We start from the raw sequence: 18,396 nt of genomic DNA on the forward strand, positions 1-18,396 counted from the left end.
GGGTCCTGTCATGAGAAGTTATACAAAGTGGGCTTATGACACAGATACTTCAAGTAAGTTACAAGTTTTGGGGAAGTTGGTTGTGGGCTTAAGTCCCTTCAGATAGTGCACTATTATTGTGAGAAATGAATTCATCAGCCTTGAGAAAGAACTCTTGTTCCTTGAAAACTAAGAAAAGATAAACAATCGTAAGTCCTCAAGCACACTAGTGTGATGTGAGACAAAGGGCCTCCTATGCCTAAGTTAGCACTGTTAACAGAGAAAGAGTTAGAGTTTCTTAGTTCAATGAACAATTGCCTTCTCCCACAAATGGAGGTGGGTTTAAATTTGGCCCATTGGTGGCTTATTTACCACCGTTGGAGGCTACATGTTTGACACTAAGTGGTGGATGCCATGACTCCTTGATGTGCACGTCCAATCAATATGCCGTTTGACTTAGGACGTATGAGATATTTACCCAAAGTAGTGGAGCGTAATCTCCTTAATTACTGCTACTGCAGTTAATGAGGATATACCCAAGATTTGGGTTGATCTTTTGGTGGTGTGTTGCCTAAGGATAAGTCGTGTTGGGCTTATCTCCTAAGCCTTATCTAATCTAGGCTTAGATCCGACAGGCATTTGGACTTGTATTGGACTAGCTTGTCCATGGGCCTTTGTCTATCAGAAGGGCCTTGTGAGGCTTATGTGGGCAACTTGGGCTCAGGCGAAGCCTTAAACTACCAGAGGAAGCGACCTTTGCCAACTTTGGGGCAATAGTTTCAACTATCGTCATTTAATGCTTGATTGGATGCTTCTTATCTTCTCTCGCCCTTTGCTAAGGGCAATTTTGTCCATTTGATTGCTTTGTTGTACACATGGCATCTTATTATTGGTGTATGATTACTTGCTCCCACAATTATACTTAACATGTTTTGAGAAGTTGAACATTTAGGTATAGATGTTTGAGTATTACGGACTCTAGCATGTTGTTGCTTATCTTGGTTCATTTTAGGACTTATGATTTGTTACCAGTAATCCACTTATGAGATTCACTAAGATGCGAAGAAATATGATACATTGAGAAAAGTAATATATCGTGCATAAATAGCTATAATTGATTATATGTTATCTATCTCGATGTTATGTATAATCATTTTGTAAGGTCTGTACTTAGTGGGATTGTATGAGCCATGGTGCTACACCTTTTACTATTTTAAGCTAATTAATGAGTAGGTTCACAAGGATGAGATGATCTTTACTTAATTTCAATATTAAATCGAAGTGTTTAGTACTCGGATCTTTACATTAGAAAAATGAAAGTGTACTTGTACTGTCATTTTGGTAATGTAAATATTTATGTACGAATAATTTCCTCTTGATCATCAGTAAAAGTTTACATTTGAAAATCACTACTATGTTTTGATATTTTAGAAGAAAAAGGAAACATAGTACATATGATTATGTAATTTTTACAGAATAATGATTTTTTTTTTCCTACAATACTGATGGATAATAATATATTAAAAATGGATTATAGGAATAAAATTGAGAGTTTGATTAAGAAATAAACAACTGAGAACAAATATTTTTTTAAAACAAAAACCAAAAATTAAATTAATAAAATAAGAATGCCTTTTGTTTTGTGTGAGTGAGTGAAACCCCCGCATCAGGAAGAAAAAAGAAGAAAAAGAGTGAAACCCAAGGTGTTGGTTACAGGGGAAGCTAAATAGACACATAGTGCATTTGATTGAGATGGTGCCAATTACCAAAAGGAGGGGCCATACCAGAGAGAGAGAGAGAGAGAGAGAGGAAGAGAGAGAGAGAGTTAGTTAAAGTTGTGATAAAGAAGCAAACCATGAAGAATACAAGTATCATTATTATTAAAAAAGGAAAAAGGAAAAAAAAAAGCTTACTTAGAAAATAGAACTTATATCAACGAACATATGTCTTAATCCACCCACACCTTCCATTGATAATTTCCATTCCATCTTCTTCTGCACCTCACACACACACATACTTCAACACCACGCCAAAACATTCCCTTCCTCCACCAACTGCTGCAACACCACCAACAACCCTACGCCTTCTCTCTCTCTCTCTCTCTCTCTCTCTCTAACTGCACAACTAACGCTTAACACTAACATATATATTCTGTTATGGCCTCTAACTGTTTTGATGCGCCTCTTCCATTTTCAACTCTCAGTTTCCTTCGTTTCTATAGCATTCGGTATTATAATAATATTATTATATGGAGACCAACGCCGCCTTTCCAACCTCACCCGATTCGTCGACCCGAGATTTCGGCTCCGATTTCGCCTCAATGTACCGCTCCATTTTCCCGCCCAAATTCACACTCCCGAGCTCCCTCTCCCTCACTCCCTCCACTCGCTCCTCCTTCTCGGACTCCGATTCCAACTCCGACGACCACCACCATAATCACAATGCTACGTCGCAGCGCCTCACCCAGGCTCAGCTTATCCTCGAGTCCCAGGAGCTCCGCGACCACTACGATCTCTGCAGCGCTCACCTCCGCGACCTCGCCGACGAACTCGACTCTCTCCGCCTGGAGAACTCCCATCTCCGGTCCGCGAACTCCGACCTCGTCAAGCTCCTCTCGTCGCAGGCCGCCTTCCAGAGCTTCCTCCTCTCATCCTCCTCGTCGTCCGCGTATCAGAGTCCTTCCACGCCGTCGTTTCTCGACGACTTTCGGCGGCTCGGATTCGGATCTCTCGGTCCTCGCGACGGCGTCGTTTCCGACGAGGCCTCGGATATCAGTCCCACGAGCGTCATCGAGCGAAACCGGTTCGACGTCGTAGACCGGGTTGCGCTCCCCAAGAGCATTTCCGTCCGCTCCTCGACTCGGCCACGTGTCCCTAGCCAACTCTTTTCTGGCTCGCCCACTGTGAGTAATTAATTAATAAATTAAATTATTACGTGGCGTTTTATTATTTTATTTTATTTTGTCTGATAAATTTATGTTTATGGGCGGGTTCTGTTACTGTGGGTGCGGGTGCAGCAGAGCCAAGTGAAGGTGTTCAATCAGGGGATGGTGAAGACGGAGCTGTGCAACAAGTGGGAGGAGACTGGCACGTGTCCGTACGGAGAGAACTGCCAGTTTGCTCACGGCGTTAGGGAGCTCCGTCCGGTGATGAGGCACCCGCGCTACAAGACTCAGCTCTGCCGGATGGTTGCAGCTGGCGGCAAGTGTCCGTACGGTCACCGCTGCCACTTCCGTCACTCGCTGACTGAGCAGGAGAGGCTGCAACTGGCCATGGCAGCAGAGACTCGTTTTGATTAGTGGATGATGGATATATACATGGGACTGGGTTTTGTTTAAATTGGCCCCCTTTTTTTTTTTGTATATAGACCAGTCGTTTAAAGATTTGGGAACTAAAAATGTTCTGAATCCAACGTAAATTAGCAAGAATAAGGAAAATGTGAATTTTTGTAACGGGGTTCTGAGAGGGAAAAATGTCAATTACTGATTTATTGCTCGTATTTTCTTTAATTAATTTGATTATTATCTATATATACATTAATACTCGGGTTTCTAATCATCCAATGATGACATATATTATATGTATACACCAAGTTTTACGCAACTTTCAATCCAAGTCAGAAAATGGGGAAGCCTACATCTCTCTCTATCCATGCATCTCATATGTAGTTAGGGGAGTGATTGATGGTACATGTTGTTATCAGTTTACGCATACAGGCCTTGATAATATTGTCTAACAAAATATCAATCAAATCTAAATAAATTCTTGATGAAATATCAACCAATAACAAAATATCGAAGAAATATCAAACAATTTTTGTATATCTCTTGCCAGATGAACTCATTGTAAATTTAATTGAATTTAATTGAGTTTGATTGAATTTTACAAACATCACATAGATTTTGAATGTCGTTATCTTTGGATTAAACTGTTTGTTTTAATATGTTTTGTGAGAATTGTGAAGGATTTGTTGAAATAGGAGAAATTGAGCTAAAAAGGGGTAAGAAGAAGAAGATTGGAGATTAATTGGAAAGAAACCAAATCATTCCTTTCATTACAAAGAGTGTTGTCAAATTTCCTAGTTCAAGATGGTTCAAATCTTACCAAGTCAAGCAAAGAGAAATCAAGAAAACCCTATATTAGTAGGAATCCTATTTTTATAATAATTGTAATTATATCTTAGATAGGTAGGATTTCTAGGAGTACTATATATATAGAGCTCGCACAACCTTGTCGTTTTCTACTTGAAGAATTCAGTGTCTTCCATGTCTTCATCAATCATCATGTTTCCCAATAAGTCTTTCATGAACTAATTTCTTTTTACTAAGGCTACAATGTAGCCTAGCTATGAATATTTAAATTCTTTGATATTGTTAATTTTGTTTATCTATGCATGTTGAGTGTTTGTTATTGTTCTTAATGCTTTCAATTAATTGACCACTAATTGCATGATTGGAATAATTAGGTTGAAACCGCAAGGGGATGCCTAATAAATAGCTTCTTTTAACAAGTACCATAAATTACATAGCCGACAAGTTTGCTAACAAGTTGATATAGTCATGTTCCCTTACCTTAGAAATACTCTCTTCCGAGTAATATTAGTTGTATTCTTTACCCTCAACCCACTTTATAGTTATGGATTTAGATGGTTAACAACCCATTAAGGTTTATGAAAAATATTAAAGACTATACAAACCATATTCTGAGTCGCCTATGTAATTTATGGTACTTGTTACAATAAGTTATTTATTAGGCATCTCCTTCCAGTCGCAACCTAATTCTTCTAATCATGCAATTAGCGGCCAATTAATTGAAAGCATTAAGAACCGTATGCATAGATATATAGAATTAACAATATCAAAGAATTTAAGTATTCATAGCTATGCTACATCGTAGCCCTAGTAAAAAGAAATTAGTTCATGAATGGCTTATTGAGAAACATGATGATTGATGAAGACATGGAAGGCACCGAATTCTTCAAGTAGAATGCCAAGGTTGTGCAAACTCTTTTCTTGTTCTCCTAGAGGTATTTCGGCTATGGGTATGAATGTGTAGGAATTGGATGGTGTTCAGGTATACAGAATAGTGGCTCATCTCCTATATATAGTACTCCTAGAAATCCTACCTATCTAAGGTATGTATAATTATAATTATTATAAAAATATGATTGCTACTAATCTAGGGTCTTCTTGATTTCCCCTTGTGGAAAAGATATGTGAAAATGAGGGAATCCAAGAAAGTGATATAAATATAGATGAACAAGGGTTCAACACATGATTGAAAGAAGACAAGAGAAGATGAGCAATGGTTAATTGAAGAAGACAAGTGGAGATGAGTAAGACTTCATAGAATATGATTTGGAAGTCTTTGAAGAGTCACAATGCTTTGAAGAGGGGGATATGATTCCAAAGTTTTTGGCCAAAACACTGGATATAATTGTGAATGTTTGATTATAATCATATTCGTATACATTGTATAAAATGGGAGTTCATATAAGGAGTTTGACATCTAAATTTATATTTTCCAAACTGTTACTACGAACCATCTATATTTATATCTCTCAAAAGTTTTGCAATTTTTATTTTTTCTATTGCTCAACGTCCAGTTAGAAAGACAATAAAGAACAATTTCTATTTAGATGAGAAGATCATAATGTACATGTACATATTGTGAAGAGAAATTTTTATATGTTTCGGGTACCCCACGTGGCTGTACCATCCAATGAACATAGGACATGTGGAATTATTGTCTACCTTACTGCATTTCTTTTTATAACATGTGGCAGGTTGCATTGCCAATATTTCATATGTCTTCCATCTATCGGATGGTACACCAACCACGTGATGTACCCATAATACTAAAAAATTACTCCATTGTGAGACCATAATTTACTGGACTTGCCACGTCAGTAAAATAGGGATACCATGACAAATTTACCTTAGTGACATGGACATACCGATGGGGAAGTAAGTAGCACCTTTTTCTTTCAACTAAAATTCTAGATTTTGAAAATAAAATTCATTTCTATATAAGACTTTTGTTGCAGGATAATATGAATTATTGGATTTTGTCTAAAATAAAGTTCAACGGTTGATAATAACCAGAAAAACAATGGGCTACAAACACACAAAACGACTCTATTCATTGGATTCTCTTTTAATTATAAACACTATCCTGATTAGCAATATCTAGTTTCAGATTACATCGTGTCTCCTTTTTGACTTAAAACTTAATTGCTCATGGATTCTTCTAACTTAAAGACAAATAAAGTAAAAGCAGATTTAAAATGTTGCTTTCTCACTTCTGAAAACTGTTTAAAGTCTCACTTCACATGAAAATCAGGTGACAGAACTAGAAACATTTGAAGCCTTTGAAACCAGAAACGAGCTAGCTAGACAATTCAGGCCAGTGCTTATGGATGTGAACCATTCTATCAATATCACACCCTCTTCAAACACTTCTCCAGAAATGCACGGTTTCATGTCGACGGGCTCTTTCGAGCTACGCAATTACTACTCTCATCCGTCTAGCAGAGAGGTGAAGCTAATTGCCATCCATTTTCTATTAGACTAGAGATTGCATTCAAATAAATCAAGTATTTTCCTTCCAGTTTCTTATGCAAGATATATATCATGTGTTATTTTCTTCCTTCTGGTTTTTTTTTTTTCTTACTAATAATTAAGTAGGAGGCTGATCAGGAGGCTAAGCAATCCAGTTTTACGGAACTTCAGAAGGAAGAGATAGAGATATTCTGGAATCAGCAACTGTTTGAAATTCAAAACACAACAGGTTTGTTTTTTCTCTTGGTCCAAATTTTGATTTTTTTTTCTGTCTTTGGTCATTGCTACAGTTTTAAGCTAGTGCCCCAAAATAAAAACAAAAACATACAAAAGTTTAAAATTTTAAAAAAATAATAATAAAGGGATTGAACCCAAACTGTACTTTTATTGTACTTTTGAGTTAAAAGCATTACATATGATTTCTGTTTATTTATGTCGAAGTGTGCTTGTTTTAATTTTTTCTATCATAATTTGAAAACACCGTTAGCGCTAGCACACGTTAGTAGTTGTTAGCCATCATTTTTTTTCAATTTTTTGAATTGTTTTGAATTTTTTTTAGATGTTCCAAATCTTTTGTTTCTTTAAGAAGTAAAAATCATTACAAAAGGTTTTGATCAGGACCTACATTACCAAAGGGTTATATATATATATATATATAGATGGACCCGAAATTTTAAAATGAGCTGGACTAAATTTACTTTAGAGCAATTCCAGCAGTAAGGCTGAGGCGCGGGCTGGGGGGAAGTTTGGGCCAAAAAAGTGATTCCAACAACAGAGGCTTGCCCGGGCAACAGGTGGACCCTAGCAAACTGGGTTGGCCCTCAGGGGAGGCTGGCCCGACTTGGAGCCCGAGTTTTGGATGATGTCAGAGCGCTGACGTCAGTGCGCTACAGTGCCGCCCATAGCCAGCATCCACGTGGCGTTGTCTGGGCTCTCAGATCGGATTTTTTCCTCCAATCTAACGGCAGCGCATTTTTGTGCAATAAAATAATGAAAAAAATAGAAATTTTTTAAAAAAAATACCCAAAAATTAATGAATTTTTTTTTCTATAAATACCAACCAATACTCTTTACTTTTAACACCAAATCCTCATATATTTTCGTCTCTTTCAACTATTATTCACTTTCTATTTAATATTTTTTTCACTTTCAAGTTTTATTTTTTAAAAATCTTATCCGAAATTTTTGTCCGATTATGAGATATGAATTTTATAATAAAGATTGACATGTAGGAACCTAAAAATCTAATCTGAAAATATTATCCAAATTAATTATTTAGGTAAAAAAATTTGTGAAAAAAACAAAAAAATGAATAGTAATTGCCCTTAGCCATAGCAACGGGTAGAAACACAAAATACTATTTGCAAGGGCAACTACTATTCACGTGAATAGTGGCTGTCCTAGCTTCCCCTTTGCCATGGCTAAGGGAAAATGGGTGGAGTTGCTCTTATGTAAGCACTGGAGAGTGGAAGATAAAGGTGCAACTACTGCAGCATAGCAATTCGTTTTATTTATTTTCACTTAAAGGGATTATGTGTGAGGTCTATCAGTGAAAGGAAAATTAGTTAGGTTGTCCATAATAAAATAAAATAAATATAAACATAAATAAAAAGAAGTTGGCATGAGTATGCTAAAAAAGTAAGAACAATATGGAAATACTTTTCATTTTAGAGAGAACTTTACAGACATGTCCCACAAAAGAATGTCTATGAATATTCGAAGAGAATTCATCAATTCATTAATTTGTCTTGTCTTCTTTTCCTTGATTGTATTATTGAATAAGTGATGGCATGATTGTCATTAGTAGGCATGGGTGGGTTAAATTAAATTTTTTGGCCGATAAAATAACTACTCACCTGGGCTATAGCACATGTTAATCCCTTCTAGGGACCATCGGAAGCTATTCTTTAAATTTCTATGTAGTATAACTAATGATCACGTAATTCTTTATAATGTATGATACAGTGGCAAAAGCACATCACGAACTCCCTCTTGCCAGGGTCAAAAGAGTCATGAAATCTGATGGACAAGTCAAGGTAGATCTTCACATTCACCAATTGATATGCAAAACCCTTTTTATAACTTATTTATTTTTTATCTATTAATTAGAGAGTAATGTTTCAAAAAGATTAACTTGAAAGTGTGTTAATTTTCTTTGCAGAAGGTGAGCTCGGAGACTCCGGTTTTGTTTTCGAAAGCATGTGAGCTTTTCATTATGGAGCTCACACTTCGTTCATGGCTGCACACTGAAAGAAGCAAGAGGCGTACGTTGCAGCATTGTGACACTGCCAGGGCAATTATGCAGGATGAGCTTCTTCACTTTTTAGTTCACGCCGTTCCTCCGCTGAACTCCATCGCACGTGACTATTTTGAAGGTGACAAATTGCACTTTCTTCTCTTTCTCCTCCATCTTAATTTATTTATTTTTCTTCTGAATAATTTTATAAACAATGCAGATGATGAATGATTAAATTCCATTTCTGCTAGCGGAATTAGAGCTGTTCTCATAGACCAGCTGGATAGGAAATTTTATTTTAATTTAATTCCTAGATTTATGAGTGGAGTTTGCTATTGTATGAGAGGGTGCAGCAAAGTGATGAAGTGAAGGTGTTGAATTCCATATGGAGGAGATCGAAGATTTCGAAGAACAGTATAAAGCATGGAGGTTGGGGGCCTTTCCAAGCCACGGGATATTCAATGAACATCCCTTCTGCGTCTCAGTTTCCTTTTCATTTCTTTCAGTTTATTGTTTCAGTGAGAATTTTGGACGTGATATATATACTGCGGCTTCTTGATGAATTTCCTTGAGCTTTATCTGGATACTTATGATAACAGAGAAAAGAAGCTAGGATTTCGAGAAGAAGAAGAGGAAGAAGATTTGAAAAGCAGAATTGAAGCTTAGAAAGACTGTATTTCAGTTTCTGTATTGAGTTTTCTTAATGATCAAGCTAAACAGTCTAACTAATCCAACTAAGCTCACTTTAACCAACTTAACCGAAAGCCCGTGAGCTGAACCTGACCGACTAACTACCTTCTTAACTAATTTTATAGTTATCATTTTCCCCTACCCAGCCGAGTTCCTCAGTCGAAGGTGAAGACAATGTTGCAGAAAAATAGGACTGTGCAAGTTAGGAGTGGGTATTTGAACCAGTGAATTGGTGAACCGAGTATAAAAAAAAAAAAACCTAAAACAATCCGTGTTGACTTAGAAAGTCAATCTAGGCTCAAAAACCGAATTGAACCACTTTGGTTCGGTTCCCTTCTAGGTTCTTCTCTTAAAAAAATGGTATAAAATGTATAAATATCTTAGTCCAATTAATACTCAAATGCTTTAGTATCAATTTATACTCAATTAAAATACTTTAGCCCAATTTCTTTTTTTTTTTTCCAATGAAGCATATCCGTTCTTGCGCTTCTGCCTTTCTCTATTTTCAACCTATTTCTTTCTATTTCTCTTTCTATTTATATATTTACCCATTTCTCTCTTATTTTATCTCTTCTACATCTTTCTCTCTTATTTTATCAATTGTACCTATCTTTCTATACATCCTATTTCTCTCTTCTTCACATATTTATATTTGTATCTTTCTAAACTAGAAATCGGGCCGAATTGAACCGGAACCATATAGGTTCGGTTTGATTTGATTCTTCTAGACATTTTCTATAAAAATCAAACCAAATTTGACCGTGTGTAAGTTCTCTGGTTTCAAATCCAATTTGAGGGGAAAATCAGATTGTGCCCACCCCTAGTGCAAGCCTTTTGAAACACATCAGCTAGTTGTTCTTTCTGTAGGAATGTACTGCACAAACAAGTCTTTTGTTTGCACCTTTTCCCTCACAAAATGGAAATCAATATCCATATGCTTGATTCTTGAGTGATAAACAAGATTTGATCTTAAAGCCAGGGCTTGACAAGTTATCACAGTACATAACAAGTGGGCTAGGAAGATAAATCTGTAAATCCAGTAAGACCTTACGAATCCATGAAATATTAGCTGTTGTATTGGGCAAGGCCCTGTATTCAGCTTCTGTTGAACTTCTAGAAACTGACCCCTGTTTTTTTGACTGCCATGAAATTGGATTGCTTCCCAAAAATACCACAAATCCAGTTGTAGACCTTCTATTGTTCATGTCAGTCCTACCTAGGCTGCATCACTGTAGGCACTAAGCTGCCAAAGACCATTTGTAAAACTGATGCCGTACTCTAATGTACCTTGAACATATATGAGAATACTTTTTGACAAAAAGGTAATGAACATTAGTGGGAGTGGTCATGTACTGACACACAATATTCACTGCATAAGTTAAATATAGTCTTGTGAATGTCATGTACAACAATGCTCCCACTATACTTCAAAGCATGGTGGGATCAAACAAGGGTTCACCAGCCTCTCTTAAGATTTGAGGGTACTCATTCCTGCTTTATTCAACAGATCTTTAGCATATTTAGTTTGGTTCAAAAATATGTCTCCTGATGAGCCATAAGATATGTGCAGGCCTAGAAAGTATGTGAGTCTTCCCATATATCCTTCATTTCAAATACTGCACTCAATTCAGTAATAACACTTTGAACCAATTCATCACTGGATCCAGTAAATATTATGTCATCAACATATAATAACAGAATCACAATTTCATTCTCAACATGTTTCACACAGAGGCTTGGATCAGAATGGGATGATTTAAATCCTAGAGTAGGTAACCTGTGAATTTTGCATTCCATGCCCTTGGAGCTTGTTTCAAACAATAAAGAGAGTTCTGAAGTTTGCAAACAAACTGTGGATGAATAGGATCTTCAAAACCCAGTGGCTGCTTCGCGAAAACTTACTCTTCAAGATCTCAATGCAAAAAGGCATTCTTGACGTCAAGTTTCCTTAATTTCCATTGGTTCATAGCATCAAGACTTAGAATCAACCTCACTGTTGTATGTCTAACTACTGGACTAAAAGTCTCCCCAAAATCGGACCCCGGTTCTTGGCTAAACCCCCTGAGCCTTAAGTCCATAAGTCGAGCTTTGTATCTGGCCACTGAACCATCAGAGTTCCTCTTGATTTTGTATATCCAGTTACTACCTACAATGTTCTTATTCCCTATATTAGGTACCAAAATCTATGTACCCTACATATTTAGGCTGATACCATCATAACAGAGAAAAGAAGCTAGGGTTTTCAAGAAGAAGAAGATGAAGAATTGAAACGCAATGAGACGACTCTAAGTGCAACTTCCATGGCTAATTAATATTACTATTTTATCTCCAGACTTTCAACCACTACTGGTACTTAATCACCAGTCTAGCTGACACTATATAAGCGTTCAAGTATCTATTGTTGAAATTATTTGACAGTTAAACTATTCGTTATTTTTGGCACATTAACTAAGACCATTTGTTTTTACCCTAACCTTATCGGCCTAGAAAATAATCTAAGAGATTGTGTTGAATGCGAGCATGCACCTATTAGCACTTCAAAGAGCTTAATAATTTGAGAAATTAAATCACTTCCGCTTAAGAAAACATGGTTTATTTCAAAATATTATAGGCGAAAACGATTTTGTCATATAAATTGAAAGTTGATTGATCAACCAAATTTTTCGTTTGTCTTGCAGTGATCGAAAACAAGCGAAACAGGATGAAGTCGCAAGCTCTTTTTCCTGGAGGGTCAACGTGTAAAAGTTTCCAAATTATGGTTTTCTCAAGTTTTCCTTTGGATTAAGCGGTTCTCAACCGAAGCTAATCTCTAGTAATAACATAAAATTCGAGCTGGTCATGAGAGAATACTCCATTGTAATCTTACTAGTTTAGGTGAAAATACCAGTATCACATCAATGTGTAATTGAATCGAATCATTCTACTAGAAAAGTCTCTATGTCTTCATTCTCTTGTTTCTCCTTTTTCTCATATAGTTAAGATGGTATCAGTGCCATTGAGCTTGCACTTGTTCTGGCTCTCAAGTTCAATTGTTTCTTTTCTCTGTTGCACGAAGCTTATGATGATCTTTGTTAAAATTAACATACTCTCCTTTCGACACCAACACAGGCTTGAGCTTGGGCCAAAACAGATCATATAACTGAGCATAGTTTCCATCTGGGCTAGGCTGAATCCCCCCATTAGAAACCGCATTTGATCATTTTGGGCTAAATCCAGCCCACATCTCTACAACTAATGCAATCGTTTTTTTTTTTTTTTTTGACTTCTTTTTTTAGTATAAGTGATAATTTCTCACACACACACATACTAACTATGGTGGGGGAGCTCGAACTTGAGACCACTAGTCTGTAAATCAAGACACTTTTTCATTGGACTAGACTCTATTAACAGCGGTTTTTTTCTTTAAATATTAGATATCAATCAATTTTGCCCAATAATTCCATTAAAAAAATATAAACAAACAAGCTTGATACAAAATTGTGGAAAATACAAGTGAATAATACATCATTTTAGAAACTTTAAGAAGTTTTCTTTATTAATAGTGGTGATGGGATTCGAATTTAAAACATCTTTTAATATTAAGAAGAATATTTAATACAATTGATGGTCTAAATTACTTTAAATTATAAAAATAGAGATCAAACTTGATTGGAATCACTGTTTAGGCCAACAAATTTGCATTATTGCATTAACGGCTAAGCAAACACTATTGAATTAATAATAGGAAAAAGGCAAAACAAACAAAAACTGAAACGAAGTGGGCATATGATTCGCTCAAAGTGGGAATATTTGATGTCGTACGTTACCTTTTGAAAAAATGATTCCATTCGCATGCGACTCACAGGTTAACTTTACTACAGGTCGTTTTAGTTTGCGTATTCACCACGCTCACGTTCAAGAAAAAACAAAATGACTTTATAGATGCCTTTCCAACTCCTTTTCACACAGTTGTTAGAAATAGTTAGGGCTTTTCACAAATAGACGGATTCTAATTTGACATATTATACAAAAATATTTGTATGTATTTAAAGAGAAAAATCTAAAATTATTTATAACTATTTAAATTAGGGAGTATGATTGGAGTTCAAATTTTATAAAGAGTGCAAATAACTTTTGTGTGTTTTGAGCTAAATTTTAACTAAAAAATAAAAAGTATGATTGTAGATGCTCTAAGTATCCGATAAATAGTAAGAAATATAAGGACCACATTGCAAAATAGATTGTTCTAGAGACGGCTTGGTAGGTGGGGAGGTAGTCTATTGGTGTATATAAAGGGGTGAAGATGTGGACTATGAGCAAAAACAAACAAGAAGAAGGAGACTGAGAGGAGGGAAAGGGAGATTGGAGCTACTGGGAATTGTAGGAATGGGCTGTTTGGGATGAAAGAAAATCACTAAGAAAATTTTCTTGTTGATATTTTCTTCCCAAGCCCGCCCATTCCAATGATTTCTAGCGGCTCCTCCCTTTCCCTTCCATCTCTATATTGAGACTCATGTTCATGCATATTCAAGACCATCTGATCTCAAGGTATATACAGTTCTTTTTTTCAACATTTTATTTTGTATGTGATGAATCGTTTCATTTTCATTTTCATATTCATGTTTTGTGGTTACTCGAGGTTTATTTACCTTGCTACTGACCTGATATTCCCTTCTTTGCAGTTTGTTGCTACTAACCTTGGTTTGTGTTTAGGAATACTGTCTTAGGAATCACTTTTGGGATAAGCGTTTTTATTGATCTCAGTACATTCAGGGCAAGGACTACATCCCACTGCAGTTTGTAAGCATGCAGATGTACATGTATTCTTCTCAGCATGCTCTACATAGTTATGGACAGGACAAAGTGCTAAGATTACATAAATGTTCATCTAATAATTCTATCGACATCGGCATAACTGTAACCCTACATGGGAATCTAAATTTTAAATTACAGACTAATTGCAAATTTTTTGCTGTACTGGTCCAATTATTACTAAAAAAAGTGGTTGCTTTTGATGGATGGAAGGACACTACTTCTCTCCTTCCCTGGAATTGGAAGGAGGTATTTCTATTTCCTACAAATCACAATTTGACATAAATGTAAAATAATTCATCAGAAACAGCAAAAGAATTCTACACACATATCAACCTGTGATTGGCAAGAAAGTATGAGCTCTTACTTCTAGAGAAGGAGACAAGTATTTTCCTTGATGGAAGGGAATGGTCATTATTATAAATTTATAAAATAAAAATAAAATAAAAAGGTTCATGTTCTTAAGTTTCCAGTTGTTGGTCATTGCTCCAAAAGGCGATGGCCATTTTTGGTACTTCATAAAATTTTGTGGACTTATTTCATTATAGAGGTGTCAAATGGGATGGATCGGCCCATTTAATTAATTGGGCTGTGATGTGCTTGTGCCGATCCATTTATTAAAAAAAACTATTAATCCCTCTTCGGCTCAAAGCTCAAATCCACATTGAAATGGGCCGTGCTCATGTGGGGCCATGTTTGGCCCATTTAACTTGATTTTTTTTTTATTTATAAAAATCTCATGTTTGCACATAACTTTATTTAAAAAAAAATTATAATATGTTCATACCTTTCTTATATGTAATATGGATTAAAATATGAGAATTTTATTTATTTATTGATGATTTAATATGGGATTAAAAATTGAGGATTTATAGTAGTATTTGTTTAATATAAAAATTTATGATTTGTTAGAAGGAAAAGCCACCAAATTAAAGTCTATATGTATAGTTATCGAGAGGGGAAGGAGGCTAAGTGCCCGTTTGGCATTACTTATTTGGGGTGATAAGTGATTTTTTAAAAATTTTGGGAAGCTCAACCTGTTTGGTAAACTGTGAGAAAATCACTTATTGTTAAAAATTGCTGTGAGAGAAAGCTATAAGGGAAAGCAGCTAATGTAGTGTTTTCATTTTCTGATTATGCAGGAATCAATTTCGAAGAGGAGTTGGGTTTAATGATTAATTGACAATCATTTTTTGATTATGAGTAAAATCAATACCAACAACACTTTTAATAAAAAATTTACCAAACGCCAAACTACTTTCTCTCACAGCTGATTTCTCGTACAGCAAATTTGACAGCGATTATTTTCACAGCACAGCAATGCCAAACTGGCCCTAAGAGATAGTTTATGTAAAGTGGGTCTTGACAAAAAAGAAAGTTAAGTGGGCCGCGCTGGGCTTGAAGTGGTCTCGGGCTAAACACAACCCATGTCAGGCCGCAGGTTGATTCGGTCTATTGGGCATAATTTTTTAAATCCGGCACGCCCCATGCTTTCTTGTCGTGCCTAGCACGTTCATCCAATAATCGTACTTGAGTTGTGTCGTGCCTAATTTAAATGGGTTGGGCTCATGCAGTGTTGGGCCGTTCCTGCTCATTTGACACCTCTAGTTTTTCACACACACACTACAAGTCAAGGTTCTTTTTACTCGGCTAGACCTTATTGGCAAAAGAATTTCGTTGTATACCACTAGGAGAAGAGCATAATTTTAAAATACTCAATAGTTAGCCATGAGAATGTAAATGTTGTCTTAAGTACACTCAGTTAGACATTAATAAATAATCACATACACCATATTGATAGAATGTTACAATAAATCAATACAAAAAGTCAAGAGTTACTAGGATCTACAGAAGCAATTAATAAAATAAATAGATCAAGAAAGGTAGCCCAATTCACTAACACAGAAGTAAAGCTGACACATTATATAATTAACACAATTTAGGATTGAAATGACATCAATTTATGTACCATTTACTTGAATTTTCTTGGAGGATTGTTATACACACTATTCTTTAAGAAGGGCATAACCACAATAGATCAAAGCAGAACGCCAAATACAGAAAAATGACCAAATGTAGAAAGAAAAGAGTTCGCAATGCAATCTATGAAAATGAACACCAAAACTCAACAATAGAACCGGAGGATGAGCAAATCTTTGAATAGGATTTGGCGTCATTGGCAAAAACATGACCTTATTTTAAGAATAATGATTACCTGCTGAAGGAAGAGGAGGAACTCCTCTTGAAATGAAGATGTGGCTAATTGCGAACTGGGTACCTGTCTATGCAATAAATAAATAAATAAAAGTTTACAATTCTTGGACTTTGGGGTGGGGTGGGCTCTTGCCTCTTGATTTTAGTTTCAAGTTTTTTTTTTTTTCATTGTTTGAAAAAAGGATAAATGCAAGCACAAGAATTCATCTTTCGTTTTAGTATATTTTATAATTTTTGGGATGGGGATTCTCACCTACTCCATCGACTTGACTCAATAATAAAAATAAATTTATTTTTTTATTATATTTTATAATTATATATTAAAAGAAGGGTTGGTTGAAACTAATTGATTAAGGTGTTCATTTTCAATTGGTCACATCTTTCTTTTTTCTTCTTGCTGTAATTTTGTTTTCCTTGGTCACATCTTTATTTGTCAAACATTATCCAATTCTTAAATACAGACTCGTATTGTGTGTGTGAGTTTAATATGCTATCGTCCCTTTCAATAAGAAAGATCCTAAAAAAATAAAAAATAAAAAAGACCCGTATGACTTGGCTTATTAAAATTGAAGAGGAGCTCCTTTTTAAAATCAAGCGAGTTTTGGCGTTTGTCAAATTTCAACAACATTGAAAAAGTTTCAACAAAAAAATAAAAAGAATATTAAAATTATTTAACATGTATCAAAACCACATTAATTGTGAGAAGGAGCTCCCCCTCAATCTTAGAAAGTAAAGTTTTTTTCTTCAATTAATAGTTGGCAGATAGCTTTGACCAAAACAAGGAGGACCAAAGTCCAATAGGGACATAAATGCATAGCCAAAGCCAACAAAAAAAGTACAATTTTAGCAATAATCCAACTATTTTGTATTTGTGGGTTAATGAATATCCAAATAAGTTAGGAGATTATGGATTAAATCTTATCAATTGCTAGGCCCGTAAAAATGGACCAAATCCGAGCCGGTGTTGTATTGAATTCAATCAGTCAAATTAAACCTTATGTAATACTTGTAAGTGCACAGATTATTAAATAGTAAAATATGTAAATGCGACATCGATCCCATATGTATTTTATTATCTTTCACTTAATTCCTAATAAAACAATGTTATCTTTAAATAAAAAATAAAAAAGTAATAGTTAAAGAAAAAACGAAAAACTGAATCACCAAATTTATGCATGCCAGTCTCCCTAATCCTTGTAGTAGGCATATGATTGTCGTATTAAGCACTTTTTCTGCAATGCCCATGAACTGCGGCATGCAGTCTAAGTCAAAATAATTAGCGTTTAAATTGATATATTTATTCTTCTCTTAAGGGTGAATATAATACTACATACAGAGTGGGTACAAATAGGAAATATGTACAAAATCTCATAATTATACTCAAATTAGATAATTATAATAAAATATAAATTCTATTCCTAATACGAACAAATTCTATTCCTAATACGAACAAATTCTATTCCTAATAGGAACGTTGACTCATGTCAACACTCTCCCTCAAGTTGGTGCATAGATATCGTTAATGCCCAACTTGTTAAGTGAGTATTCAAATCGGCGCTTTGACACGGCATGGATCAACATATCTGCAAGCTGCTCTAAAGAAGGCACAAAAGGTATAGAAATTAACTTATGCTCCAGCTTCTCCTGAATGAAATGCCGATAAACTTCTACAAGCTTAGTTTGATCATGTTGCACCAGATTGTTAGCAATTTCAAATGCAGATTGATTATCACAATGGAACTTTGTAGCAACATTTGGTCTAAACCCAATTTCAACAAGTAACCACCTCAACCACAGTATTTCACAAACCTCTTGGGCAATCCCTCTATACTCAGACTCTGCAGAGAACCGAGACACAATGTTTTGCTTCTTGCTACGCCACATAACTAGGTTACCACCAACAAAGGTAAAGTAACCTGATGTAGAA

At 35.5% G+C, this 18,396-nt stretch overlaps 2 protein-coding genes and 1 long non-coding RNA gene across 5 annotated transcripts; all 3 read left to right on the plus strand.

Moving 5' to 3' along the window:
- Nucleotides 1,452-3,624, plus strand: LOC18782763 (zinc finger CCCH domain-containing protein 14). Of its 2 annotated transcripts, none has more exons than XM_020559060.1 (2): nucleotides 1,452-2,881; nucleotides 2,999-3,624. In XM_020559060.1, the coding sequence occupies exons 1-2, from the start codon at nucleotides 2,228-2,230 to the stop codon at nucleotides 3,275-3,277; spliced, it is 933 nt and encodes a 310-aa protein (XP_020414649.1). In that variant the 5' UTR covers nucleotides 1,452-2,227; the 3' UTR covers nucleotides 3,278-3,624. The 2 variants fall into 2 exon arrangements, with proteins under 2 accessions (XP_020414649.1, XP_007216918.1); XM_007216856.2 differs by having other exon boundaries at nucleotides 1,454-2,881; nucleotides 2,996-3,624.
- On the plus strand, nucleotides 6,440-9,498 carry LOC18783562 (nuclear transcription factor Y subunit C-2). Of its 2 annotated transcripts, none has more exons than XM_020560730.1 (5): nucleotides 6,440-6,515; nucleotides 6,665-6,767; nucleotides 8,504-8,574; nucleotides 8,700-8,913; nucleotides 8,995-9,498. In XM_020560730.1, exons 1-5 carry the CDS (start codon nucleotides 6,447-6,449, stop codon nucleotides 9,003-9,005), a joined length of 468 nt encoding a protein of 155 aa, XP_020416319.1. In that variant the 5' UTR covers nucleotides 6,440-6,446; the 3' UTR covers nucleotides 9,006-9,498. The 2 variants fall into 2 exon arrangements, with proteins under 2 accessions (XP_020416319.1, XP_007217824.2); XM_007217762.2 differs by having other exon boundaries at nucleotides 9,121-9,498.
- On the plus strand, nucleotides 13,755-14,462 carry LOC109948173. Its single transcript, XR_002270778.1, has 2 exons — nucleotides 13,755-13,991; nucleotides 14,157-14,462. It is a non-coding gene; the product is annotated as an uncharacterized LOC109948173 (long non-coding RNA).

Source organism: Prunus persica, chromosome G3 (genome assembly GCF_000346465.2).
Source record: "Prunus persica cultivar Lovell chromosome G3, Prunus_persica_NCBIv2, whole genome shotgun sequence".
Lineage (NCBI taxonomy): Eukaryota > Viridiplantae > Streptophyta > Magnoliopsida > Rosales > Rosaceae > Prunus > Prunus persica.